This window comes from Manis pentadactyla, chromosome 15 (assembly GCF_030020395.1).
Source record: "Manis pentadactyla isolate mManPen7 chromosome 15, mManPen7.hap1, whole genome shotgun sequence".
NCBI lineage: Eukaryota > Metazoa > Chordata > Mammalia > Pholidota > Manidae > Manis > Manis pentadactyla.
This window is the reverse complement of record NC_080033.1, coordinates 55,581,156-55,607,053: the sequence shown is the minus strand read 5'-3', so window position 1 is coordinate 55,607,053 and position 25,898 is coordinate 55,581,156. Positions and strand designations below refer to the sequence as shown.

The window sequence follows — 25,898 nt, the reverse complement described above, 5'->3', positions numbered from 1 at the left end:
TGACAGTCATCTGTAGGTACTGACATGGGAAAATATCTTAGTGCACAAGTGGCAAAACAACATGCACAGCATGATCCCAAGGGAGAGGGGTATACAACGTGTCATGTTTTTATACACACTTTACTAAATGTGTAAAAGAATACACCTTATTCCTCTTTGTGACTACCTCTTTAGGTATGGGATGACGAGAGATGCCCATTTTCTAGGTTATATAGGTCTGTGATATTGAATTTTCAATAGCAAAAGAAAATGTAAATCTAAAACAAAGACAACATTGACCCATAACTTCTAGTGAATTTATGTTAACATTTCACAGATATGTATACATTTCAAAAACCTCAAACAACACCACACTCTAACCAAAGCAGAATCAGCCTCATCAATAAAGAATGAGCAAAAGCACAATTCAGCACAACCACTTCTGTTTGCAAAGTATTTACATGTACCTTATCTTATTTGATCCTCACTCCAACCCTATGAATTAAGTAAAGCAGAGATTTTGATTTTCATTTTATAGCTAGACAGAGGCACAGAGGTCATGTAACTCACCCAAGGGAGTGGCAGGGCCAGAACTAGTGCTGAAGTCATCCTGACCCCAGGGCATGTAGGGTCCCTCCTGTACTATGAAACCTGGTAATTTCTATGCCAACAAGCCTGTGGGTAGAAGGCGTTCTTAACCTGGCTCTCTGGAGAGCAGTGATTGCTCTCAAGGGAGCACGTGATCCATAAAATTACTCAGCCAGGCAAGGAGCACCCTGAAAGGACACTGTCACCCCAGGCAAGGGCAACGAGGGCCCAACAAGGCACATGCACAATTCTGGTACCATCCAGCCACACTCACCGTTGACGACTCTCTTGCACTGAAGCATCTTGAGGTCAATCAGCTCCTGCAGAGAAATCAGAGGGCACTTGTCAGTCCTGATACATAGGCCCTGGGCACAGGGGAAGGACCTTCATCACACACCTGATGGGGGCCATTAGGCTGTCATCCTACTACCAACAACAAATCATGGCTTTTGGTAGATGAATGGATAAAGAAGATGTAGTACACATATACAGTGCAATATTATTCAGCCATAAAAAAAGAATGAAATCTTGCCTTTTGTGACAACATGGAGGAACCTAGAGGGTATTAAGCTAAGTGAAATAAGTCGGACAAAGACAAATACCATATGATTTCACTATATGTGACTCTAAAACACAAACCAAATGAATAAGCAAACAAAAAGACAGAACAGACTCACAAATACGGAGAATAAACCGGTGGCTACCATAGAGGATGGGAGTGGAGGGATGGGCAGAATAGGTGAAGGGGATAAACAGGTACAAACTTCCAATACCAAATAAGAAAGTCACGAGGATGAAAAGTACAGCCTAGGGAATATAGTAAATAATATTGTAATAACTTTGTGTGGTGACAGATGGTAACTACACTTACCATGTTGTTAAAACACTGTGCTATACAACTGAAACTAATGTAATGTATGTCAGCTATACTTAATAAAAAATTAAGAAACAAAAACCAAATATGCTATTGGGACATGTAGTGCTGTCCTCCCCACCTAAACATGGCAGGCAGGAGCCTGAGTGAGCCACCCTTGGGACCCTGGGGAAGGAGGAGTCACTCAAGGAGCCAAAGAGAAGACAACAGCCCAGGATGTGGACGCCTGGGCACTCTCCTCACCTACTGGTCTCAGCCCAGTCCCTCTCCTCAAAGGACCTGCCACCTCATCCCTATGCAAACGGCAGACGAAGAGCTCCCATGAAATATCCAAGGACAAAAGTGGGACAGGGAGGAGGACGTGAGATCAACACAAGAAAGTAAAGTCTGAAACCCCTACACAGCACAGGAACCACCGCATGGAAACAAATGCAGGGAGGGCCTCCTCGGCACCCGAAGGACTGGGAGCCTCCATCTCTTTGTGGGGGACAAGGCTGTTCCGCTTTGTTCAGGGGTCATTTCCGCAGATGTAGAAGACAAAGGAGAAGATCCAGGCACCTGTCACACTGCCCAGAAGCGCATGTCCAGGGGTTCTGGGGGTCCAGAAGAAGATAGAAACTCCTACTCCTGTGCTCATCTCCATACTAACTCCCTGTGCACCTCACCCAGTCATACCCCCAACCAGGTGGAGATGACGGCCTTTGCTCCCTCATGGGGGCATGGAGGGCTAAAGTGGCCAGCGGGCCCCCATAGCATCCATCCCCCGCAGCAACGCCCACACATACCCTTATTGAGAGTAATACACCACCTAGGTGTTCCTGTGGCTATCCTCTCCGTATTGCATTCAGGTCATCAATTATCTGATGCCCACCAGGCCTGACCAAACAAATCACCACAACCAAGCATGGATACATGGCTGGCATCCAAGCCCCAAGAATTAAAGTATGGACAGAGCCCAGAGTCCCTGTAGCCAGTGGTCCGAGCTGCAGGAACAAGACAGAAGGGAGCTGAAGAGGCCTGTGCATGTAAACAGAAGCTCTATAGCCAGGCTAAGCTTCAGCCAGGAATGAGCAGGGAAAGGCGAGACGAGCCGTCACTGGGGCCACAGCCCTGCCAGAAGTAACCTGTCCTCAGGACTCCCAAAACCATCTACCAAGTCCACCTGTACGGCCCTTACCACATCTCTGAATGCCAGTCACACGTTAGATATGAGCCCACCCTGGGGAGGGTCTTGTATTCTTGGCCAGGTAGCCGGAGCCCAAGAAGAGGAGCTGAGGCAAAACAGCCCTTGAAAGGTCTTATTTTCTTCTCTGTCTCCCCACTATACCAAAAGAGCCTTTGGGACCTCGACACTGTCTCATTCATCTTTGAATCACTAGCATCTAGCATGTTGCAGGTGCTCACTAACCATCTGCCGATGCCTGCTTCAACACCTTATGTGCAGCAGATGGCCAACTCCTTGTTCAGTGTAGAATTAAATTGCCACCAACAAAACCAGAGGTGTTCCTGCACACCCACACACCTTCACACTATGGTTTATCAATTTTATTCATTTTAATTAGTTCTATGGGTATAGAATGGGACCTGATAGGTTTTTTTTCACTGTATTTCCTTAATTAGTGAAAACGTTGTTTTTCCATGTGGGAGAGTTTATCAACCATGCATCTTCACAGCAAACTGCCTTTTACATCTATGCAAGTTGTGCAGAAAAAAAAATCTGTTCCTTGTCAAGGCGGATATTGAAGTTTTCTCAGTTACCACAAATACTTTTTCTATATCAACGTCACCTCTTCAACTTCTGTCATACAAATACATTACTTTTGTAGAAGAGAGCCCCCCAACTTCGCCATCAATGATGCCTTCTAGTTCTAAATATATCTATATTAAAGACTTAAGAAAGTAATTTATTTTCTTTTTAAAATTAATTTAGTTTTTTAACTCACCTGAAAATTAAGGCCATTTATAAGTCACTTTTTCTTCATTTCTACCCAAAGTTCTGAACGACGTTTAGTTTTAAAATGCCGTATCATGTATGCACTTATTCTTTCTTACCTGTCACATGTTATGTTCCTATATCTGAAATATGTTCGGCTCCCTTCACCTCCTCCAATCCACGTGGCTTGCTTCCTCTGTCTAAGATGATCATAATAGTTTATCACCAGTGTCTTTCTATGCCACCTTTCCACCCTGACCTCTAGAATATCCAGGTACTCTTTTAGTCTTTAGTTTGTTTAACAACCTTCAGTATATCCCTTGTTTGTAGAAACACAAATATACTCAGATGAGAAACTATATAATTATACTATCAAAAAAAAAGTCACTGCCAAAATGAATAATGAGAGGCCCAGAAGGAGAAGGAGGAGAAAAGGAACAGAAAGCATATTTGAAGAAATAACAGCATAAAATTTCCCAAATTTGATGAAAAACATTAATCTACACATCCAAGAAACTCAACAAATCCAAGTATAATAAACTCAAAGAGCTCCACACCTAGACACATCATAACCAAACTGCTGAAAACCAAAGACAGAGAGAACCTCGAAAGCAGCAAGAAAGAAGTGACATCACAGGCAAGAGATCCTCAGGAAGATTCACAGCTCATTTCTCTTGAGAAACAATGGAGGGTGGAAAACAAGAGAGCAAAAGTCTTATGAACTGAAAATTACAAAATATGTTGAAAAATTGAAGGACACCTAAATGAGATGGAAAGACATCTCGTGTTCATGAATCCAAAGACTTAATATTATTAAGATGGCAGCATTCCCTCAAGTGACCTACAGATTCAACACAAACCCCATCAAAATCCAAGCTCTCATTTAGCAACAATTGACAAGCTGATCCTAAAATTCATAATGGAAATGCAAGGAACGTAGATTAGACAAAACAATCTTGAGAGAGAAGAACAAAATTGGAGGATTCACACTTTCTAATCTAAAAACCTATTAAACAAGCTACAATAATCAAGACTCTGTAATACTGGCTTAACTATAGACATATAAACGCAACGAAATAGCATTGAGAGTCCAGACACAAACCCAAACATCAATGATCAGCCAATTTTTGACAAGGGTGTCGAGATGATTCATTGGGGAAAGACCTGTGTTTCAACAACTACTGCTTGGACAACTGGATACTCACATGCAAGAAAATGAGTTTTGACCCCTACTTCATATCATACACAAAAATCAACTCAAAATCCATCAAAGATGGACAGTGACTATAATGGGTTATGCGCGGGGGATGTGGTGAAGGGGGAAGCTTAGTAAACATAATGTTCTTCATGTAATTGTAGAGTAATGATAACAACATAATAAATAAATAAATAAATAAAACTTTAAAAAAATCCATCAAAGACCTAAATGTAAGAGCTAAAAATATAAAATTCATAGAAGAAAGCACAGTTATACATCTCTGTGACCTTAGATAAGGCAATAATTTCTTATGGATGATAGCTAAAGCACTAAAAAATAAAATAAAATAAATTAATCGGACACCATCAAAATTAAAAACTTTTGTACATCAAAAAATACTATCAATACATGGTACAGATGCACAATGGACTATTATTCAGCCATAAAAAGAAAAGAAATACTGCCCTTTGCAACAACATAGATGGATCTAGAGTATATTATGCTCAGTGAAATAAGCCAGGCAGAGAAAGACAAATACCATATGATTTCATTTATTTATGGAATATACAAACAAAGCAAAACAGAAGGAACAAAACTGCAGTAGACTCATAGACACAGAGAAGTGACTAGTGGTTACCAAGCGGGAGGGGTTGGGAAGAGTGCAGGACTACAGGAGGGAGATAAAAGGGCATAATAACTCACAATCACAATACAAGTAATCATGGGGACTGCTGAACCACTGTGAAGTACATGTGAAACCAACACAAGATTGTATATTAATGACACTTTAATTTAAAAAAGACACTATCAATAAAGTAAAGAGATAGCCCACAGAACGGGAGAAAATATTTGAAAATCATTTGTCTGATAAAGGTCTAGAATCCAGAATATATAAAGAACTCCTACACTCTTAAAACTCTAAGAATAAAAAGGCAAATAACCCAGTTTAAAATGTCCTATAAAATTTGAATAGACATTTCTCAAGAGATACTCAAATGGCAAATAAACACAGACAAAGATGCTCAACATTATTAATTACTAGGGGTAAAAAAATCAAAACAACAATGAGATATACTTCACAGCCATTAAGAATAGCTATAATCAAGAAGACAAATAATATGTGTTGGCAAAGATGTAGAGAAACTGTTAACTTCATACACCGCTGGTGAGAACGTAAAATGGTACATTTGCAATTTACATTTGGAAAACAGTCTGCTAGTTCCTAAAACAGCAATTCCATTCCCACATATATACCCAAGAGAAATGAAAACATGTCCACACAAAAACTTGTACATGAATGTTCACAGCAACATGGTTCATAATAACCAAAAGGTAGAAATTTGTCCATTAACTGATAAACAGATAAATGTCCATTAACTGATGAACAGATAAACAAAATTGTGGTACATCTATACACAATTGACTATTATTCAGTCACTAAAAGGACTGAAGTACTGATAAATCCAATGACATGGATAAGCCTTGAAAACCTTGTGCTAAAAGGAAGAAGCCAGACACAAAAGGCCACATAGCTCATGATTCCATTTATATGGAATGTCCAAAACAGACAAACTTATGGAGACAGAATATAGATTAGTGGTTCCCAGGGACCAGGGAAAGGGGAAATTGGGGAGTGCTGCTAATGAATATAAGGTTTCTTTTTAGTATGATGAAAATGTTCAAAAGTTGTGATAGATGTACAACTCTGTAAACATATTAAAAGCCATAAAACTGTACACTTTAAATTTGTGCATTATAGAGTATGAGAACCGTATCTCAAGATGTTAAAAAATGATTAGAGGCACAATTTTGGGTCAACTGACAAAAGAAGAATGGGGTGTGTGGTGGGAACTTGATGATGGGGGGAGTCTAGTAACCATAATGTTGCTCGTGTAATTGTAGATTAATGATACCAAAATTTAAAAAAAATTTTTAATAAAAATAAATAAAAAATAAAGACTAGAAAAAAGTACTGTATCAATGTTAATTTACTGAAGATGAAGGCTGAATGATAGTCGTACAGAAGAATGACTTTATTCCTAGAAAATATCAATGAAATATTTGAGAAGAAATCAGTGTACGAAGTAGTTAAGACAAAATATATTTATTAGAGAGAGAGCACAAATTACAAAACAAAGCAAACAAAAGGTTAACAGCAGGTCAATCTCGGTAAAGGGCATATGAATGTTCTTTGTCTAATTCTGCAACTTTTCTATAAAGTTTACATTTTTTTAAGTTTGTAAACATTACCCATTCTGGGACTAACAGTTACCAAAGGGAAAGGGACCAGGGAAGATGGGTGAGAAGGGAGGGACAAGGGGGTAAAAGGGGCATTATGATTAGCAGACATAATTTGGGGGTGGGCATGGGGAGGCCTGTACAACACAAAGAAGACAAGTAGTGATTCTATAGCACCTTACTATGCTGATGGACAGTGACTGTAATGGGTGTGTGGTGGGGACTTGATGATGGGGGGAGTCTAGTAACCATAATGTTGCTCATGTAATTGTAGATTAATGATATCAAAATTTAAAAAATTTTTTTAATAAAAAATTACCCATTCTGGGCAAAGGACTTGAATAGAAATTTCTCCAAAGATGATGTACCAATGGCCAAGAAGCATACAAAAGTATATTCAAAATCACTAGTCATCAGAGAAATGCAAATCAAAACCACAATGAGCTATCACTTCAATGGCTACTATGAAAAAAAACCCCACAAAAACAAAATAGCAGGTGTTAGCAACGATGCAGAGAAATTGTGAACTATTGGTGGGATTGTAAAATGGTGCAAGTGCTACGAAAAATACACAATGAAAAACAGAACTACCACATGATCCAGCAATCCCACATTCTGGGTATATATATATCTGAAAGAACTGAAAGTGGGATCTCAAAGAGATATTTTATATGTTCATAGCAGCACTATTCAAAATTGCCAAAACATGGAAGCAACCCAAATGTCCACCAACAGATGAATGGGTAGACAAAATGCAGCATGTACAATGGAATATTATTCCACCTAAAAATGGAAGGAAATCCTGGTAAATACCACAACATGTATGAACCTTGAGGACATTAAGCTAAGTGAAATAAACCACTCACAAAAGACAAATATTGCATGTTTCCATTTACGTGAGGTATCTAAAGTAGTCAAATTCATAGCAACAGAAAGAATGGTGGTTACCTAGGGGTGGTGGTGGTGGGGTAGTTGTTTAATGGGTATAAAGTTTGTTTTCCCAGATGAAAACGTTCTGAATATCTATTTCACAACAATATGAAGGTATCTAGCACTAGTGAACTACACACTTACAAACGGTTAAGATGGTAAATTTTATGTTGTGTTTTTTACCTCAATAAAAAAAATTTTTTTTAATACCCATTCTGGTAATCAGGGCCTCTTAAGAATATTGCTCTCTCCCTCAATTCTGCTTATTAAAAGGTTTAAGTTCAACAGGTGGATGTCCTCTCACAGTCGAGGCTACTGGAGTTCCACTGTAGGGAAGTAGATATACAACATCTGAAGAACTCACACAAAACTCCTGTCAATAAGGCAGAACTCGGCAGGGAATCAGACTACTGCTCCCTTGACTTTTCCTCAGCTGATTCACCCTTTCCTCAGCTCCAGCTGCTGAGGGCTTTGCAGAGCTTCTAAGGAGGTGCCTGCATGCCCGGGATGCCCTAGGTCCTATAATCAGTCCCGTGAGATGGGCGTGGTGGTTTAACTAGTCCCACAGATGGGCCACCACATGTGAACCAGTAAGATCATCCAGACAGCAGGCCTGCAGAGCAACTCTGGATCCAGCAGGGGGCACCAGGCACCACACTGTACCATGTCCAGTACTCAGGGCCCAGTCCCCAGCCACCTCCCCACACCAAGCAGGGGCCCGCTAGCCAGCCTGCCTCTGCTCTCCACAGCGACTCGGTCTGAGTGGAGGGCCTAGGTCTCTTGCAGCAGGGACCCCTCTGTTTATTCATAAGCCATACTCACTCTCCCAGACTCCATCAAACATGCTAAAGGGTTTTTAATCGCTGTTTCCTCTACTCCAAACTCAAGCACAGCTGTGGAGGAAAGGAATGGTCACACTTATTAGGAAAAGTTTTGACCAATTAGGAGGGCCACATACTGAAGTCAGCACATAAATCCTTGCTCTATGACTTCCCGAGCGCTTGAAATGACCCTAGGAATTCCCAAACAAGTAGGTGCTGTAGCATCTGGAACCCGGAAGGTCAGCTCTGCTTCCTGCGGCAGCACTGCTCGCCAAGCCCAGCTCTGTGACTCCCGCCACATGTAGTGGCTACCTAGAACAGGCACTGCTGCCATGCAGTCACTCACTCCAATCCTGGTGTTTCATTCCACCTAGCTCCAAGAAAGTGCAACTTCCTGGACTCCCAGAAAAATGCTCCCTGCATAGGAAAACTGAAGGCCAAGGGGGCTGAATACATTAATGTAGGCACTACTGCCTTTTTCTCAACTTCTACAACCCCGAGAATCTGGCCCCAGCATAAACTTGAGCCCAGGGGAGCCAGTGGCTCTAAAGGCCTGAAGCCCTTACCACAACTTGATCCAATAGAAGAAACCAGCAGGACAGCCAGAGTAGAGACATAAGTGAATCTAAACATAAAGGGCTAGCACTCAATTAAAAGTAAAGACCAACTCTTACTTTCAATGAACACAACATTAGGGAGAGAAGGGCCATGGAGGGCCATCAGAGTAAGCAAATAAGGGACGGAGACAAGGTGCGATGCCTAGGGAGAGAGGAGAGAGACACCACAGACCCAGGGCCCTGCAGCACTCGCGGGGAGGGTGCAGCTGCACAGAGGGAGTTGGGCAGCAGGGAAGAAGCAGGGGGCTTCACCCTTGAGTCTGAGTCATCCCGAAGGACCCTGTTGGTAAACGTGGACTAAGTGGAATGAAGAGCTAGCATGTCCCTCTCTGTCATCATCCTGGGAGCAGGACGGGGGGCATCACAAGCAATGACAGGTTCACAGCTGTCTAAGTTCTCTGAAACCGGGGCTTTTTGACCCCCAGTCCTCAGGCTCTGAGTCCTTGATTCTTCACAGTCCCTCCTCCCAACCCCCTTCCAAATCCAGGAGGCCTGTCTGGAGGGCAAGGCGGGTGCTGAAAAGGAAACGCTACACCTGACCCATGGTTGGCCACCTGGGGGCCTGAGTGTGGGCTCAGGGATGAGTGACTGGCAGTAATGCTCAGCACACTACCGCATTCCCCGGGGACTGGCCCAGGGAACAGGCTCCTCCCTGCCCTAGGCACACTCTGGCAGCCTGAAGGCCTTGTGGATGTACACTAACAGCCCAGTGCACGTTTCTTGCATATCCTCGCCTTCACTCTGACAAACCACTACGGACTCAGGTCTCAGGCCTCTGTAATCCTGAACTCTAGAACCTTCTTTTCTGACTCTCACCTCTAGACAACACGTATTCCCTCCCTCCCATTTCACCTTGCCAGCCCTACCATATAGATGCCGCGGGCCCTGCCCTACCATATATACCATCATGGCAATCCCAGCCACGGACATCTCCCTGCCAGGCTTCTCAGTACTGCCTCCCATAAAGCTGCAAACCGGCAACCCTGCACACCTGGCTGCCAGGCAAACCTCCCAGTGCTCAACCCACAGGAACAGGACCAAAACATCTTGACTTTCTTTCCTCAGGTCCCTGTCCCACACCTGCCACCCTCATTTCCAACAGAAGACAGGATTCCTACACCTTGTCAACCAAGTCTCTCAGGCAAAGCCCCTCAGCTTCCCCTGCTCCCATCACCCTCTCCCTCTCCTCCTCACCCTACGCTAGAGGACAGCACGTCCCACCACCTCATCCTGTCCCCTCCAAGACCTGGCCCTACCCATCTCCACTAATCCCCCAAATCTTCAGGCCTCCCCTCAATGCTGGGGCCTTCCTCATGCTACAAATAGGCAAGTTGCCTAAAAAAAGCTCGCTTCACCCAGCGTCCTTCACCTCCACTACCTGCCTGCCCTCTCTCTCTCCTTTCACCTCTTGAATTCTTGTGGGGCAGTCAGCAGCCCTATTTTCACCTCCTCATTTGCTGTTCCCTCCTCAATCTGTTGACTACAGAAAGTCTTCCCATCTGTTGTACAATGCTGTCCTCCAATCAACTAATTTTCAAATCAAATACCTTCTTTATCTTTTACAAGTGGATCTCTGCATCATCAGACATAGCTAACAGACCTGGGACTTCTGCCTGACACGCCACTTTTCTTAAGTAGCCAATTTCTCTCACTCTTTCACTACTCTATCATGAATTGCTGTCCACAGTCCCCCTGCCCCCCACACACACCCAGTACAGAAGGTTATATTCTTTCCAAATCCCCTGTTAAGCCCTCCCTTTTCTCTTCACTGGTAGCTTTCTTTTTCATTAAACTTTTTGTTTGAGATAATTGGAGATTCACATGAAGTTGTAAGAATGTGAGATACTACGTACCCTTCACCCAATTTCCCCCAGTGGTAACATCTTACAAAACTGTAGTATAATATCACAGCCACAATATTGACATTAATTCATTAAGACACAGAATAGTTCCATTACCACAGGGATTCCTCATGTGGACCTTTAGTAGCCACAGCCCTCATCCCACCACCAGTGCCTTTTAAAGACGGAAATATAAGACACACTTAGGTAGCTTCTTCATAAAACTTCTCACACCCACTAAGGGGACATATCGGGATTGAGGATTGTGGGAAAGCTCTCCAGAAAATTCTAAAATGGGCCTAACTGAGAACCACTGCTCACACTCTCTCACTATCCAGTATCAGTTACTCCTGTAATTTTATTTTTCCTAGAAGATGCTCTCTAAACCTGGGTCTGAAGTCCTAATATTCTCCAGAGACACTGGCAAGTAACTGACCCGCTAGCTACTACCACCAGAAAATCCTGTGACTCCCAAAACCAAGCCCATCCAATTTCCCTCACCTGGATCTGGTCCTTGTCCTCCTCTTCCTAACCTTAAGTTCATTCATTCACGTATCGAATGTGTATTAATTGCTGTAGGCGCCAGGGCAGCAACCTAACAGAATGCGCATCGACTCACCTGGCCCATATCCCACAGAGCCTCTATGCTGCCCTGGCTTCCGGGCCTCAGCTGGGCTCACAGAACTCATGAGTGTCATGTGCTTGCCCACTGCAACCTTCCGTGAGCATCTGTGAAGTGAGTGCCCATTCTGTCCCCACTCCCTACTCCTGACCACTCCCTCCCACACATGGAGAACCTGCACTCGAAGAAGCTTCTCTGGGGAAACTGGGGGCCCCTTACCTCACAGTACACAATGTCCGCTCCATAATCCAGGGCCAGCAGCCGCATTGGGAGAGTCCCTACCCGAACCATAGGGGCTAAGATGAGTTTGTTGCGGTAGCACAGTGAGAGGCTGTCCACTATCATTCCTCCTCTGCGACAGCCTGAAGAGAGGGAAAGCAAGAGAAATTCAAAGGAAGGAAACCTCTTCTATTATCCAGGGCAGGCTTTCCTTCTTCCTTTCAACACATACTACTTTGTTTTCCTTTTCACTGAACATAAAAATAATGCTCAGTCATTCATCCAATAAATATTTCTTAAGTGCCTAGTCTGGGCCACTCTCCTGGCTTTTTGGGGTAACCTTAGAGAAAAAAACAAACAAAAATGTCTGCTCTTGGAGAGCTTTCCTTTTGGTGAGGGGGAAAAACAACATTAAGTACAACAAATAAGTAGAGTTTATAGTATGCTGGAAAACTGGTAGTGCTGTAGACAGGAAAAGAGCAGGGAGAAAGGAGATTGAAAATGCAGGGGATGGGTTAAAACTTTCTGCCAATTTATTGAGATATAATTGACATATAACATTATATTAGTTTACGGTATACAACATAATTATTTCATATATGTATACTGGAAAACGATTATCACAGTAAGTTTCGTTAACATTTATCACCTCACATATTATAAGTTTTCATTTCTTGTCATGACAATTTTTAAGATCTACTCTCTTAGCAACTTTCAAACATACAATATAGTCGTGCTAACTATATTCACCATGCTGTACATGACATCCCTGCAACTTTGAACCACCTTCACAGGTTAAGATTTTAAACAAAGAAGCCTAATATTGGCTTCAATGAGAAGACAAGACTTCAGTTACCCAAGTTGGTATCTAGTGGAGGAGTGCGCAGCAGAGGGAACAGCCAGTGCAAAGGCCCTCAGACAGCAGCTTGATTGGTGGGTGTGTGACAGGAACAACAAGGAGGCAAACTTGGCTGGAGCACAAAAAGGAGGAGAGTAATGGAAGTCAGATGCCTGATGTGACAGCAGTAAGCAGATAGGACATGGTCGTCAGATCCCCCGTAAGGCCTTGTAGGACACCCTACAGACTTTGTTAGTTCTTTACAAAATTAGAGCCAATAAAGGGTTTTCAGTAGAGGAGTGGCGTGACTGAGCATGTTTTTTTACCACAGTCACAGTGAAAGCTATATGAAGAGCGGACTACTGGGGGTCAGGTAGACACAGAGATCAATTAGGAGGGTCTTCGGCAGCCAACGTGAGAGATGATGGTGCTGAGGCTGGGCCCCTGGTAGTCGAGGCAGTGAGAGGTGGTCACATTCTAAATATACTCTGAAGGTAGAGTTAACAGATGTAAAAGAAAATTAAAAATTCCATATCCCAGAGATAACTGTAAATGTATTTATTCTAAACAAATATGGTCCCTCTAAAAAGTCATACAGCTGGCAAAGCATGCTCTACCCAGAGTTAGTACTAGAGGCACCTCGTTCTTTTTTTTTTTTTCTATTTTGTTATCATTAATCAACAATTATATGCAGAACATTATGTTTACTAGGTTCCCCCCTTCACCAAGTCCCCCCCACAATCCCCATTGCAGTCACTGTCCATCAGGCTCCTCTTTCTTTTACTCCTTAGCCCATTCCAGTCTGGCCTCCACCTCCACCACTCTGCCAAAACTGCTCTGATTGAAGTAACCAAAGTTACCTCAAAGTTGCTCTATCTACTAGACACTTATCCATCCTCGATCTTGTTTTACTAACAGTCGGTGACTTGCTTGGGCCTCCTTCTTCCTCTTTGATCTTTCTCCTCCCTGGGCGTCCCTGACCTTACACTCTCCTGATTTTTATCCTACCTCTCTGCCCGTGCTTTTTCGTATTCTTTGCTGGTTTTACCTCCTCTGCTCACGTCTTGAGGTTCCTCCTTAGTCTTAGGCCTTCTTCCTTTCTAATTCCACACACACTCCCCTGTGAATTTATTCACTCCCATGGATTAAAATATTGGTGAGAGGCTGGTGATTTTCAAAGGTATCTCAACCTCACACCCAATGTTCAATCACACCCCCACTCAGATGTCTTAAGGGTATGTTACACTAAATATGTGTAAAAAAAGTCAATCTTTTTTCTTGAGCTGCCTCCCCCATCTTCATTTATTCATCAATAGACACTTATGGGACCCCTATGATATGCAAAGCACTGGTTGCACTAGAGATAAAATGATGAAGTGAGGTGAGAAAAAAATGTACAGTAGAAGACAGGCTTTCATAAGGGGAACTTACAAATATGTGTGAAGTTACAACTGTGTCCAGGGCCATGAAGAGCAGTTGAACGAGGTTATAGGAGTCTATGTCAGCAGGGAAGGTTCTGATGTGGATTGAGGAGGAAGGACTTCCCTTATGAAATAATCTCTGACTCAAGTTCTCTCTAAAGAGAGAACTAACAAGGAGAAATTAGGGACCAAGAGCAAAGATAGGCTCAGGTGGACTCCAATCACTGTGAGATTTTCAAGTATTCTAGGGGCTTAAGGATGATGAGAAAGCAGCCATATAAGAACCAGCTACCCTGCCCCAAATATGTGGGCAAAACACAAATGCAAATACATACCTACCTATTATCCTTCCTGATGATTCTGTCAATGTATCTGTTCTGGCTTTGTACAAGGCAGTTCTTTGTTTTATATCTGAAAAATAGTACACAAGTAAATGGATGAAACCTGTTGGGTCAGGCCTCCAACGAGTTTTTTAGCTCAAGAACAAGGAGCCCAAAGTTCTTGGAAAGACTCATAGAAATGGTATAGAATCACAGTACCTTGGCTTATCCTTTATATCAACTCCCCTCTATCTTCTCACCAATCAGTGCTCAGCTGGCCTATATATGAACATTTCAATGATGGAAAACTCAGTGCTCTCAAGAACAGATCTGGGCAATTCTTGTTGCTACAGCAGTTCTTTATATCAAATCCAGAATCTGCCTCCCTATCATACATCGATCTCATTTCTGCCTCCTGGAAAGGTACATCCCACAGCACACCTCATCTCTCTTCCATCTGGCACAGTCCCCAAATGCAAGAGGACAGTTTTGTTCCCCAAAACTTCTCCAGCTTCACTCTCTTAAATCACTTTTTCCTGTGTTTACAACGTTCAGGGAACTCCAAGGTCCCTGATCCCAAGGGTATGACAAGCAATGGCATTAGTGGGCCTCTACAGATTCTGGGGATGGGGCAGCCAGTGCAAGAGTTTGGTAAATGTGCCTACCCGAAGGGAGAGTACATGCGGTGACCTCAGCCTCTCTGCAGTCTTCATCCTCTATCCAGGGTTTCTCAACTTTGCACTATTCACATTTTGGACCAAGTATTATTTTGTGGAGGGGGGGACTTGCCCCCACAGTGTATGAAGTTTGGCAGCATCCCTGGCCTCTACCCATTCAAACTCAGTAGTGCCTCCCCAGATATGACACCTAAAAGTGTCTAGCCATTGTTAAATGTCCCAGGTGGGGAGGAAGGGGGCAAAAACACCCTCTTGAGAAACCACTGCTCTAGCCAATGACTCTGTGCACCTGTCACTACTCAAAATTCTCTCCTCTGCTGGTCTAACAGGTGACTCTCCAGAAAGTCTACTTGTGTATCAAAACGGTATTCAACATTTTTAAAGTTTTCATCTTTTTCATGGTATATGATATAACTAAAACACTTTTCCCACAGATTCAGAAACTCCCAGGTGGTTAAACCACATTTATCTTACTCCCACTCCACGCACTGGGGACTACATTAAAGATCTAACACCCATTTTTACATCTGTTCAAGAAGTACAAATAGTGTAGGGGTTATTTTGCAACCTAAACTATTCGGCCTGACCAGGACTATGTGAGATAAGCCACCTACCTGATCACTCGCTGGTGTAGAAGGACCCTCCTCACTGCTATTCAAGCAATTTAGGTATGTCACTGGGAAGGCAGTGGAGGTTGAGTGGAACTGTCAGTGTGGTGGGTTCTGGATGAGAAGCTGGGAACGGTCACAAAGGAATGGAGAGTGAACCTCGCCTGCAAAGGAAGGAAACAAATGTGAAGAGATGAATCTGCTTGAAGTAAAGCCCGAAGATCTTACCTACCACTTCACAGAGGAAAACCCCAGAGCTTGCCCTCTGGGCTCTCAGCTCTCCAGGAGGCGTGTGTGCGTGTGTGTGGGTTTAAGCCTACATCTGACATACCTGGCCCTTGTCTCGGCCCCGGGGCCCGACCATTCATTCAGACTCTAAAAAGCATTACCAGACCTTGCGCGGCAAGCATATCTGGGAAGATACCACCACACCCTTGTTATTTACTGCGGAAGACCAGCACTGGGCAAGCCATCACAGGGGAGGGCGTTGTGAGAATCAGAGGGATCGGACACCCAATCGCCAGAAGCCTTCTGCCCTGCTGGGTCCAGAACGGCAGGTACCCATCGCCGCGTATCGTTCAACCCCAATCCTGCCTCCATCGCTTGCTGTTCCCCAAGGTTGACCCGGGTCTGGACGTTGCCATCCCCTGTTCAGACCTACAGACCTCGCCGCCGCGTAACTCCACAGAACGTCTCTCCTTCCTCACAGTTCGCCAACTATGCGAGCATTACTGAGCCGCGCCGGACACCGTCCTCAAGGCCTCGGCGCGCCCGTGACGTCTCTGCTGTGCGTTTCTGCAGGCCCGAAAGGAACATGGCCGTAGCGCGGTCCTTGAGGATGTTTGCACTTGTGGCTCGGTTTACTCGGGTGCCTCGACGGGATCTGGCGGCCCGCGGAGCCGACGAGCCCCTGCCCGTAGTGCGCATTCCGCGGGCTCTACAGCGGCGGCAGGAACAGCGGCAGAGCGAACGGCGGGGACCCTTGCGGCCGGAGCTGGTGCGACCTGGCCGGCTGCTGATCTCGGCTCGGCGACGGGAGTTGAACCAGCCGGCGCGCCTCACGCTGGGCATTTGGGAGAGCGTGCCGCTTGCTTCGCGTGGCTGGAAGAATCGGCGCTCCGTGCAGGACCACTTCTCCATCGAGCGCGCTCAGCAAGAGGCACCAGCGCTTCGGAACCTCTCTTCCGTGGGCTACTTCGCCGATCTGGGTCTGGAGCCCCGCTTGCTGCAAGTTCTAAAGGAGGCTTCTCCCGAAGTCGTTCATCCTACGGCCGTGCAGTCGAGCGTCATCCCTCCACTACTTTGCGGCAGCCACGTCCTTTGCGCGGCAGAAACCGGCAGTGGCAAGACCCTCAGCTACCTATTACCTCTGCTTCAGCGGCTCTTGGGCCGGCCAATCCCGGACTCCCTTCGTATCACTGCTCCCCGGGGTCTAGTCCTTGTGCCTTCGCGGGAATTAGCTGAACAGGTGCGTGCAGTGGCACAAACCTTGGGCAGCTCCTTGGGCCTCCAGGTGCGAGAGCTAGGGGGAGGCCATGGCATGAGGAGGATCAGGCTGCAACTGTCCAAACAACCTCCAGCAGATGTGCTAGTTGCCACTCCAGGGTCTCTGTGGAAGGCCCTGAAAAGTCGTCTGATCAGCCTGGAGCAGCTCTCCTTCTTGGTGTTGGATGAGGCAGACACGCTCTTAGATGAAAGTTTCCTGGAACTGGTGGATTACATCTTGGAGAAGAGCCATATAGCCGAAGGTCCAGATGACTTAAAAGATCCCTTCAATCCCAAAGCCCAGTTAGTGCTGGTGGGGGCCACATTTCCCGAAGGTGTAGGCCAACTGCTTAGTAAAGTTGCCAGCCCAGACTCCCTAACCACCATCACCAGCTCCAAGCTCCACTGCATCATGCCTCATGTCAGACAGACATTTATGAGACTGAAGGGAGCAGAGAAAGTGACTGAGTTGGTACAGATCCTCAAGCAGCATCACAGAGCACGTAGGACTGGCACCTCAGGAACTGTTCTGGTGTTCTGTAATAGCTCCAGCACTGTGAACTGGCTGGGATATATCCTGGATGACCACAAAATCCAACACCTAAGGTTGCAGGGACAAATGCCAGCCTCAATGAGGGCAGGTATTTTCCAGTGCTTCCAGAAGGGCTCCCAAGACATACTTCTCTGCACAGACATAGCCTCTCGGGGCCTGGACAGCACCCACGTGGAACTGATTATCAATTATGATTTCCCCCTCACCCTGCAGGACTACATCCACAGAGCAGGGAGGGTGGGCCGTGTGGGGAGCAAGGTGCCAGGCACCATAATCAGCTTTGTGACCCATTCCTGGGATGTGAGTCTGGTTCAGAAGATTGAGCTGGCAGCTCGCCGGAGGAGAAGCCTTCCAGGACTAGGGTCCTCAGTGAGAGAGCCTTTGTCCCAGCAACCTTGATTGCAGCTAGTTTAAATGATGTGCCAGTGGTGGGTGTACACACCTGTTAGTAGGACATGCTGCGCTGCCCAGTCACCTCCCTGAAGGCTTGGTGAGCTGCTGTCTGGCTCGAAAAGGTACACTGCTGGCCAGCACTGGAGGGTGAGCTACTGAGCGTGGCTCTTAAGTCTTTCACATGACTCATGAAAAATAAAGTCAATTTTGGCTTTGTATTATGTCATGATTTCTAAAAATAAATGATGTTTTTATGGTCTTCCCTAATAATAGGTACCATTGGAGCAGGTCCCTGGAATCTGAATAGATTCACACTGCAAACTATACAAACCTAGGATAAAGGCTCTTTCAATTGATGTTTTAGTTTCTAAACATTTATATTTTATTTCCTGTCCGCAAAATGCCCATTACACTCCCAGAAAGGAAAGGGGATGTGACTAGCAGTAGAGAGAAATTTTCTTCAGCAATAGTACCTATGGCAAGCTTGAGTACTCTCGACGAAATCTCTCAGGAAGTACAGGCAGAAGAAAAAAAGGCAGACAGACACAGAAGTATTGCTTGGCATGCATTTCCAGGCTCATCTTTACCATCTCTTGAGTGCAGAGGAAGAGGAGAAAGGCTTAAACTGTTTTAAAAAATAGTCAAAATAAGCATGTAGCATCCTCATTATCTCCCAGGTTGCAGTTTCTGCAGCATTATTTAAGCTTTGATCAAAGTAATGAACAATTGAGGCTTAAATACAATACTCTACAAAATAACCTAAAAACACTTGCACACAGAAAAGGATAAGGTTGCAGAGATTAGAAAGGGACCTAGGGCAACCTTTGCCAAAAGAGAATACTGTACAAAGTGTGCAGTTATAGCTTTCTTTTCCATGTAAAGAAACAAGCTCGGGGGAAAAAAGAACTTGTTCAAAACCACACAAGTAGGACAGAATCCCATCTGTCTGCACCAAGGGTTGTGTTGTATTCTTAACCACCATGCTAGCTCTTCTCAAATGTGACTAGTGCATAAAATAACTATGCATCTGTTTTCCTTGAATATTACTTGTTTACATCTGTGCTGATGCAGTTTCTAATACTGCCCACTTTCACTCTTGAAAAGCGACCCACTTTAGACACTAATTTGGTCACTCTATCCATGCACCACTGTGGCCAAACTGCCTAGGAAGCCTAATTAGTGTTAAAAGAAGATTTCTGAGCCTCACTGCAGATCTGCGTAACAGTTGACCCAAGAATCCACGTTAAAGTATCCTTAAGTTGTTTTGTGGAGTCCCCAAGTGAGTCTGAAGCCCTCTTAAAGCTGCTAGAACATTCGTCTATGCTATTCGGCCTTCCCTAGAAGCCTGGCCAGATACTGCTGCAGTATCATCAGTACCCTCACCAGATCAGAGGGATACTCCAAACATGGGGTCTCTCTGGAGCTTTGGAAAATTTGAGTGGTCTCAGGCTGGTCCACCTGCCAGGATGAACCTCCAGAGCCGTTCCCTTCACAGTCTATCACTTCCAGACGTAGACTGCTCTATTTAGGCCGGACTTAAAATGTCCTCACACACACTACACTGATTCAAGCAAATTAAGAGAGAAGGTGCTGTGATTCTCAACCAGAGTTGCCCGTCGTCTAAAATGAGAGCCCAGGTAGTCTCTACCTCCTGGTACACCTCCTCTGCAACACCCCCAGTAAACATTGTCCCATCTTTGCTTATTCAAGGTCAGTGACAGGGAGCCCCCTCCTGAGGAAGGTTATCTCTCATTGCTAGAAAGTTCCTGGACACACTGTATCAAAGGCTGCCTCCCAAATGCGGTTCCTTACTGTGGGTCTCATCAGGCTAAGGACAGTTGTCTATTTTCTCCCCCTCTGAGTAGAATGAAATTGTCTTTTAGTAACATCTCTTTACAGTGCTGATGTTGTTTTTCACCTGGGCTGCTGTTGAGCCCACGTATCCTTTCGTGGTGGTCGGATAGCAGATAGTCATGATTTGCCTTTTTGAGGGAGAGGAGCGTAATGATTAGGTTGTCACTCTGTGTTATGTCATTTTGTCATGAGTTTTTTTAATTCATATTAAAATGGGCTCTCATTCCCACTCTGTGAAGTCATTCAGGACCCTCACTTTGCCTTAGAGCACTTGTAACGTCCCTCCCAGAGTGACTTTGAAATGTGATGAGCTTCTCCTCACATTCCTACCAGCTATACATCCAGAGCCCCAAGGGGAAAGCCTACCCTTGAGCAGAACACCTTTCCACTGCCTGGGGCATCTACAGGCCCCTTAACCTCTTGGTTTTTTGAAGTCTTACTTGTAAAATCACGAAGGTTCTATGAATTACCATCTGGGGCAGGGCAAGGTTAAGAAGAACTTGTCTTTGCTTTTATTTTTCCCACCTGGAGTGCCTTCCCTCTCCTCTCCATAGGTCCCAAGTCCCCTTGCCCTTCAGGCACACTGCCAAGGAGCCTTCCCTGATTCCCTAGTCCACACAAATCTCTGCCTTTCCAACTGTGGGATCCTTAGGCTCAGTGCCAAACACCCTGGCTGTCTCTTAGGTTAATCTTGCCCTTCAAGCCAATCTCAGAATGTGAGCCTCTTGCCCTCCCGTGCCAGCCCACAGGTACATTCCACAGGAAATGGCTACTTGACTAAGGCATGGATACACAGGGCTAGATGGAAGGGCCAGGTAGGGTGCCCCTCTGCCTCCCACCCTGCTCTCTTCCACAAGAGAGCCTGAAGCCTGCCCCTCAAGTCACAAGATTCCGTACGTGACCTCACTGGGTATCGATGACCTCACTGTTGCCATGGCAGCATGACCACGCCAACTTAGTGTTTTGAGACCTACCAGTTTGAGACCAGACAGCAGTCTGGCTGCTTGAGAGAGGCATCGCTCTCACAATGTGTGACTGCATCATCTACATTCAGTGTAACTTATTCTCTGTGCCCTGGGAGGGGTGCACAGCAGGTAGGCCTAGGTGGGACATCTGTACAAGAGTCATTGGTGGGCACACAGCCTCACCTGGCTGCCACCTGGCTTCTCCTTTTGGGCTTGCCCACAATATGTCAGAACTTCCCCAGCTGTTAACTAATACCAGTGTTCCTGCTCACTGCTGAGGGGAAGTGAAATGTCATCCCTGGGCAAGCGTTCAGAAAGTTCCTAATCTTTATAAGTGTAGCCTTCCCTCCACCTTTGGGCTACAAATGCTTCCTTCTGGACTCTTGGGGAAATGGCAAGTGAATGATCCTGAGGTAGGAATGAGGCTGGCCTGTTCTAGGACCAGCAGAAAAAGCCAGTGTCGTGATTGTCCTCTTCGCAAAAGTCAAGAGCATTTTTGTGTTAATGGAGCAGTTTGAGGAAGAGCTGTTGAGGGCCACTCATAACCTCACCTTCCAACCTGGGCCCCTTCACCATGCTGTCCACATGGGTCCCCTCAGACACATCCCAGACTGAGCCTCTGAGTAGCGGGCAAAAGGGTGTCATACCGATGGGAAGGGCAGAAGAGCCAAGAGGAGTGATAAAGGGACACTGAGACCTAACGGCTGAGGAAAAGATGTCCCAGAGGTTGCGCTGATGGGGGCCTAGACTAGGTACCCACATTCTGGCCTGAGCCTCCTGGTCACTCTGCTTTGGGATTTGGCCTTTTTCAAATCTACATGAACGTATCAGAGGGCTGGAGTTCAGCATGGTTGAAAAAGGCAACACAAATGGGGCTCAAGGGGAGAGGGGTTCTTAACTGATTTTTGTTAGATTATTTTTTCCAAAACTTGAAAGGTATTTCCACTAAAACCACCTCAGAAGTGACAGACTTTAACAAATGTTTCCTCTGTTGTGGACGGGAGAGATGGAGGGGATCCTGACTGCAATCATTTTCAGGTTGTGCTTTATTCTGGGAAAGGGGAACAGATTTCCTGGTCTCCTGCTGCCACAGGCTCCACGGAATTGCTTTTGCAGCCAACGTCGCTTCTCTAGGGGATTCATAGAGGTGATAGGCCAAGTCTGGGTTTTAGATGCCAAGCAGATCGAATGGCTTCAGCAGGAGACCAGGAAATCTGTTTCCCATTCCCAGACATGACAGAGGGAAGGTCCTGGTAGGACACTGTGTGCCAGAGAAGGGACTGATCAGGTCTGGTTTTCTTTGCAGGAGCAACAGCGGCTTCCCCTTCTCCTACACCTGGGTACCATCACGTCCTCTACCGAGGGCGTGGTGAAACCCAGGTGAGCTGGCATGGGGAGACATACTGCCTGGTTGTTGGCTACTGCACCTATGGGGATGCACCCATGCCCACCCCAGCAAAGGTGGAAGAGGAGAAGCCGGTCCCCAGGCAGGCTCCCAAGAGACCTTCAACAAACTCTGACTCAGATGAAGAACTAGGTTGCCCCCTGCCCAAAATTCAGCAGCTGCAACCTAGTGCCAAGCGGCTGACCCCATGGAAGCTTGCTGGCGGAGCCACTTCTGTAAGGAGGGCATGGGTTTAATTGCCTAAAATAGCTAATGCCTCTCCCTGCAGTGATCCACCCCTGCCATTGCCCTCCACAGGAGGCTGGAACCTCAGCTGCCCTGAATGAGCCTTCCTCAAGAGACCCGGAAGAGCTGCTCCCAGAGAAGGAACAAAATGGAAAGAGTTGAGCAGCACCTCCAACAGAGGCTCACAGGCATCTTTATTCCCAGCCCCTCCTGACCCCACTATGGCCTCGTAGCATAAATAAAATGGTTTTCTGTTACAGTGTTTGACTTTAAATCCAGCTTGTCCAAGGCCAGGCCCCAAACCTCCCTGTTCCATTAAAGTGTATTCCCACATGGCATACCCGATCCTTTAAGACCTTAGCCTCCAAAAAGACCTTTGAGGGCAGCTTCTGAGATGTGGTTCCACAATGACACCTGTCCAAATTGGGGCAGGTCACAGGCAGGTTCTGTAAGAAATGCAGAGCCTGATGAGTATTTCCCTCCCTCTGTGTGTGTATGTGTGTGTGTGTGTGTGTGTGCACGGACGCACATGCAGATAAGGAGAGGAGAGGCAGGATTGAGTAGATGGTGTTCTGTCTATGCATTTATTCAGCACTGAACACCTGTTCAATAGCAGCCTCTGTGCTAGATGCTTGGGTTTTATTGGTGAATAAGATGATTGAAGCCCCTCTCCTCAAGGCACCCAAGACTAAAGGAAGAGAAAAAAAAGAAAATGATATAATTTTAAGTAATTATAATTTCTATAAAGAAAATTAAAATAGGATAATATGATGGGGAGATAAGGGGGTGCTAGTTCACACAAGTAGTCAGGGAAGGCTTCTTTGAGGAGGTGACATTTAAGTGGTGATGTGAGGGAGGGAGTCTCATGTGAAGAGCTCAGGGTGAGTATTCCTGGAGGGAGAAACGGCGAGTGAAAGATCCTGAGGTAGGAATGAGGCTGGCCTGTTCTAGGACCAGCAGAAAGCCAGTGTGGTGAGATGAAGAAAGATAACGAATGAAAGATGCGATTGGACAAGTAGGCATAGGCTGCACTGTAACAGGCCTTGGTGAAGTTTGCAGTGGTAAAGAGTGTGGATTAAGTGTGATGCGAAGCCATGGGAGGGAGTTGAACAGGGTAGTGAAGTGACCTGTACTGAGGAAAGGAAGGGCACAGAGAGGAGACACACCTGGGAGATGTCTGGAGCCTGAACCCACAGGAACTGGAGATGCCCTGAAAGGGGAGGGGCAGGCAGAGGGTAGGAAGCATCACCGTGACATTCAGGCCAGCTTTGGAGCCAGGCCCTGGGCTTCCCTGCCTCCACCCTGTTTCTACTTCTGCCCACTGCAAGCACCCGGATAACTTTTGTTATAGCTTCTGTCCTAGCCAGTGTCCCTCTGTCCAGGTCTGTCCACCAATACTGGGGTCTCCTAGAGGGCAAGGCTTTGCTAGTGTGTGCCTGTTTCCCCCTGTCTGGGACAGGGTAGAGAGATTATCTTGGGTGAGGGAAGGCCACCCTGTTTTTTCAAACCTCCTTGCCACTGGGTGAGTATTCACATGCCCCTGAGTTTATAAGGGTCTGGGTGTGTCTATGTTTCTGTGGCCAACTTTGTATAACACCTCAAGGTCATGACCAGCAGTGCCAACCTGTTTAAGGTGTGAAGTTGAATGTTAAAGAAAACTGTGCTGCCTGACTGATAATCTACTGAGACAGTGCCTACCTTCTCTGGCTCAATACAGCCTATTTCTGCTGAGCTAGAGTTTCCCCCTGGTCCTGGGGTGTTAGACATCTGGCCCCTGGAGAAAAGTTAAAAAACCTCAAAAGCTAAATTCTCCCTTCTCATTTCTCTGTCAGCAGCCACTGTTTACTTGTCCAGACCTCTTCCTGCTTACTTCTTCCCATTCTTTACACTCTCACTTGCTGAGGGTTGTGGCAGGGGGCCGGGGGGTGGTTGCTATCAAGAGGGGAACAGACAAAAGTTTTTGTCCTGAGACCAGAAGGTAGAAGAGTTTCTCCTCCCCTTTTCCACTCAACTTCAGGAGTGGGTGCAGGGCTGCTGACCAGCAGTGGGGGAGGAGAGGGAGCCGGGTCTGAGTTTGGCTTACTGAGCTACCCAGGGAAGGGACACAGCCCTGGGGACTCACACTCTGCAGTGGGGCTGCCTAGAGACCCCTGCAGCTGCAGACAGTAGGAAGTACACCCACTTCTAGCATGTGTATTGGTTTGCCCTTCCTCCTGGCCTCATCAAGTGAAGGCCTCAAGTTGGAAATGGGGTGGAGCCTGTCCAACAAGGACAGGAACTTAGCCCTTGAGTTTTCTGTAAAAGGTAGAGCCACAGGAGCCACAAGATAAGGTGGGTGTAGCTGCAGAAACCATGTGCCAGGCCTTTCCTTAGGACCCATACAAGGACAGGATTCCACACTAAGGTAGGAGGTATCCTGGCCAGCAGGTCCACCAGCAGCTCTGGGAAGACTGTTGTCCAGATGGAGGGCTCTGCTGCTCTAGAAATGACTTCATTTACTTCCAGTGAAATAGCTTACTGTCTGGGACCCTGCTCTGTTGAGTAAAGGGTCCCTGGTGCTTCCCAGATGGCTGCTCAAGTCACATCCCAAAAGTCTCCCCATTCAGGCCCTGGGAAGGTAGATTATCTCCTGAGGAGGGAGCACTTTGCTGAGGGTGACTGGGAAGGGTGGGCGAGGGAAGCTCTTGCCAGCTCCCAGTGTCTGGTTGGAGTCCCCAGGGGATGGTCATGCAGGCAGGGAAGTGAGGTAAGGAAGAGGGCAGAGGGCCCCTTCCTGAATCCAGAGTCCACAACGTTAACCCCTCATTTCTAGAGACCATCTCCTCTCCCACACCCACTGTGACCCAGCAACCGAAACTAGTAGCCCAGAGCACCATAGCCACAGAGACACTTGCATGCAGCCCTCGGGGTGGCTGGGGCAGGCTGCAGGCAGATGGGCCCATGATGTGCTCGTGAGAGGCCTCAAGGCTGAGAACCACTCTCTGGGAGAAGCACTGCAGGCCCTCTCTCTTGAAGAGCCAGGTGAGAGGAGGGGAGAGAACAACGTGGGTCGGCCCCCAAGAGCGGGAGCAGGGCAAGAGCGGAGCCAGGCCTAGGATGCCAGGCCAGTGGGCTCCGCAGCAGGACCGGCCCAGCTCTAGGGGGCGCCCTCTAGAGGGCAGGCGGGAGGTGGGACGGCCTCGCTGGCCGCGGTGACTTGGGACTACATCCCTCCTGGCGGCCTGAGTCCCAGGTGGGGACAGCATCTCCCTCTGCCCGTCGCCCGCACCTCCCCGCCTCTCACCGGGCTCTGCC

At 46.3% G+C, this 25,898-nt stretch overlaps 3 protein-coding genes across 7 annotated transcripts in view; 2 read left to right on the top strand and 1 right to left on the bottom strand.

The window, feature by feature from the left end:
* DUS2 (dihydrouridine synthase 2) overlaps positions 1-16,523 on the bottom strand; it is a 42,731-nt gene extending 26,208 nt beyond the window's left edge. Inside the window, exons 1-6 of one of the 5 annotated variants that reach the window (XM_057492845.1) lie at positions 16,390-16,523; positions 15,731-15,888; positions 14,455-14,530; positions 13,025-13,142; positions 11,861-12,003; positions 842-887 (exon numbers count right to left, since the gene is read on the bottom strand). In XM_057492845.1, the coding sequence (XP_057348828.1) occupies positions 842-887; positions 11,861-11,986 (172 nt within the window). In that variant the 5' untranslated portion in view covers positions 11,987-12,003; positions 13,025-13,142; positions 14,455-14,530; positions 15,731-15,888; positions 16,390-16,523. Of the gene's footprint in view, positions 1-841; positions 888-11,860; positions 12,004-12,716; positions 12,832-13,024; positions 13,143-14,454; positions 14,531-15,730; positions 15,889-16,389 lie in introns of all 5 variants that reach the window. The other 4 variants (XM_057492842.1, XM_057492846.1, XM_057492844.1 and 1 more) reach the window with 4 other exon arrangements.
* Positions 16,524-16,530: 7 nt separating this feature from the next.
* Positions 16,531-18,252, top strand: DDX28 (DEAD-box helicase 28). The gene has a single exon (XM_036897552.2). The coding sequence runs from the start codon at positions 16,539-16,541 to the stop codon at positions 18,159-18,161; it is 1,623 nt and encodes a 540-aa protein (XP_036753447.2). The 5' UTR covers positions 16,531-16,538; the 3' UTR covers positions 18,162-18,252.
* A 2,559-nt stretch (positions 18,253-20,811) lies between these two features.
* On the top strand, positions 20,812-22,766 carry DPEP2NB (DPEP2 neighbor). Its single transcript, XM_036897571.2, has 3 exons — positions 20,812-20,824; positions 22,281-22,594; positions 22,677-22,766. Exons 1-3 carry the CDS (start codon positions 20,812-20,814, stop codon positions 22,764-22,766), a joined length of 417 nt encoding a protein of 138 aa, XP_036753466.2.
* The last annotated feature ends 3,132 nt before the right edge of the window (positions 22,767-25,898 follow it).

Excerpts from the sequence above, each read along its gene's own strand:
- DDX28 (XM_036897552.2), top strand. The coding sequence starts at position 16,539 with ATGGCCGTAGCGCGGTCCTTGAGGATGTTTGCACTTGTGGCTCGGTTT.
- DPEP2NB (XM_036897571.2), top strand. Across the intron at positions 22,595-22,676 it reads TTGCTGGCGGAGCCACTTCT|GAGGCTGGAACCTCAGCTGC; the intron begins GTAAGGAGGGCA and ends TGCCCTCCACAG.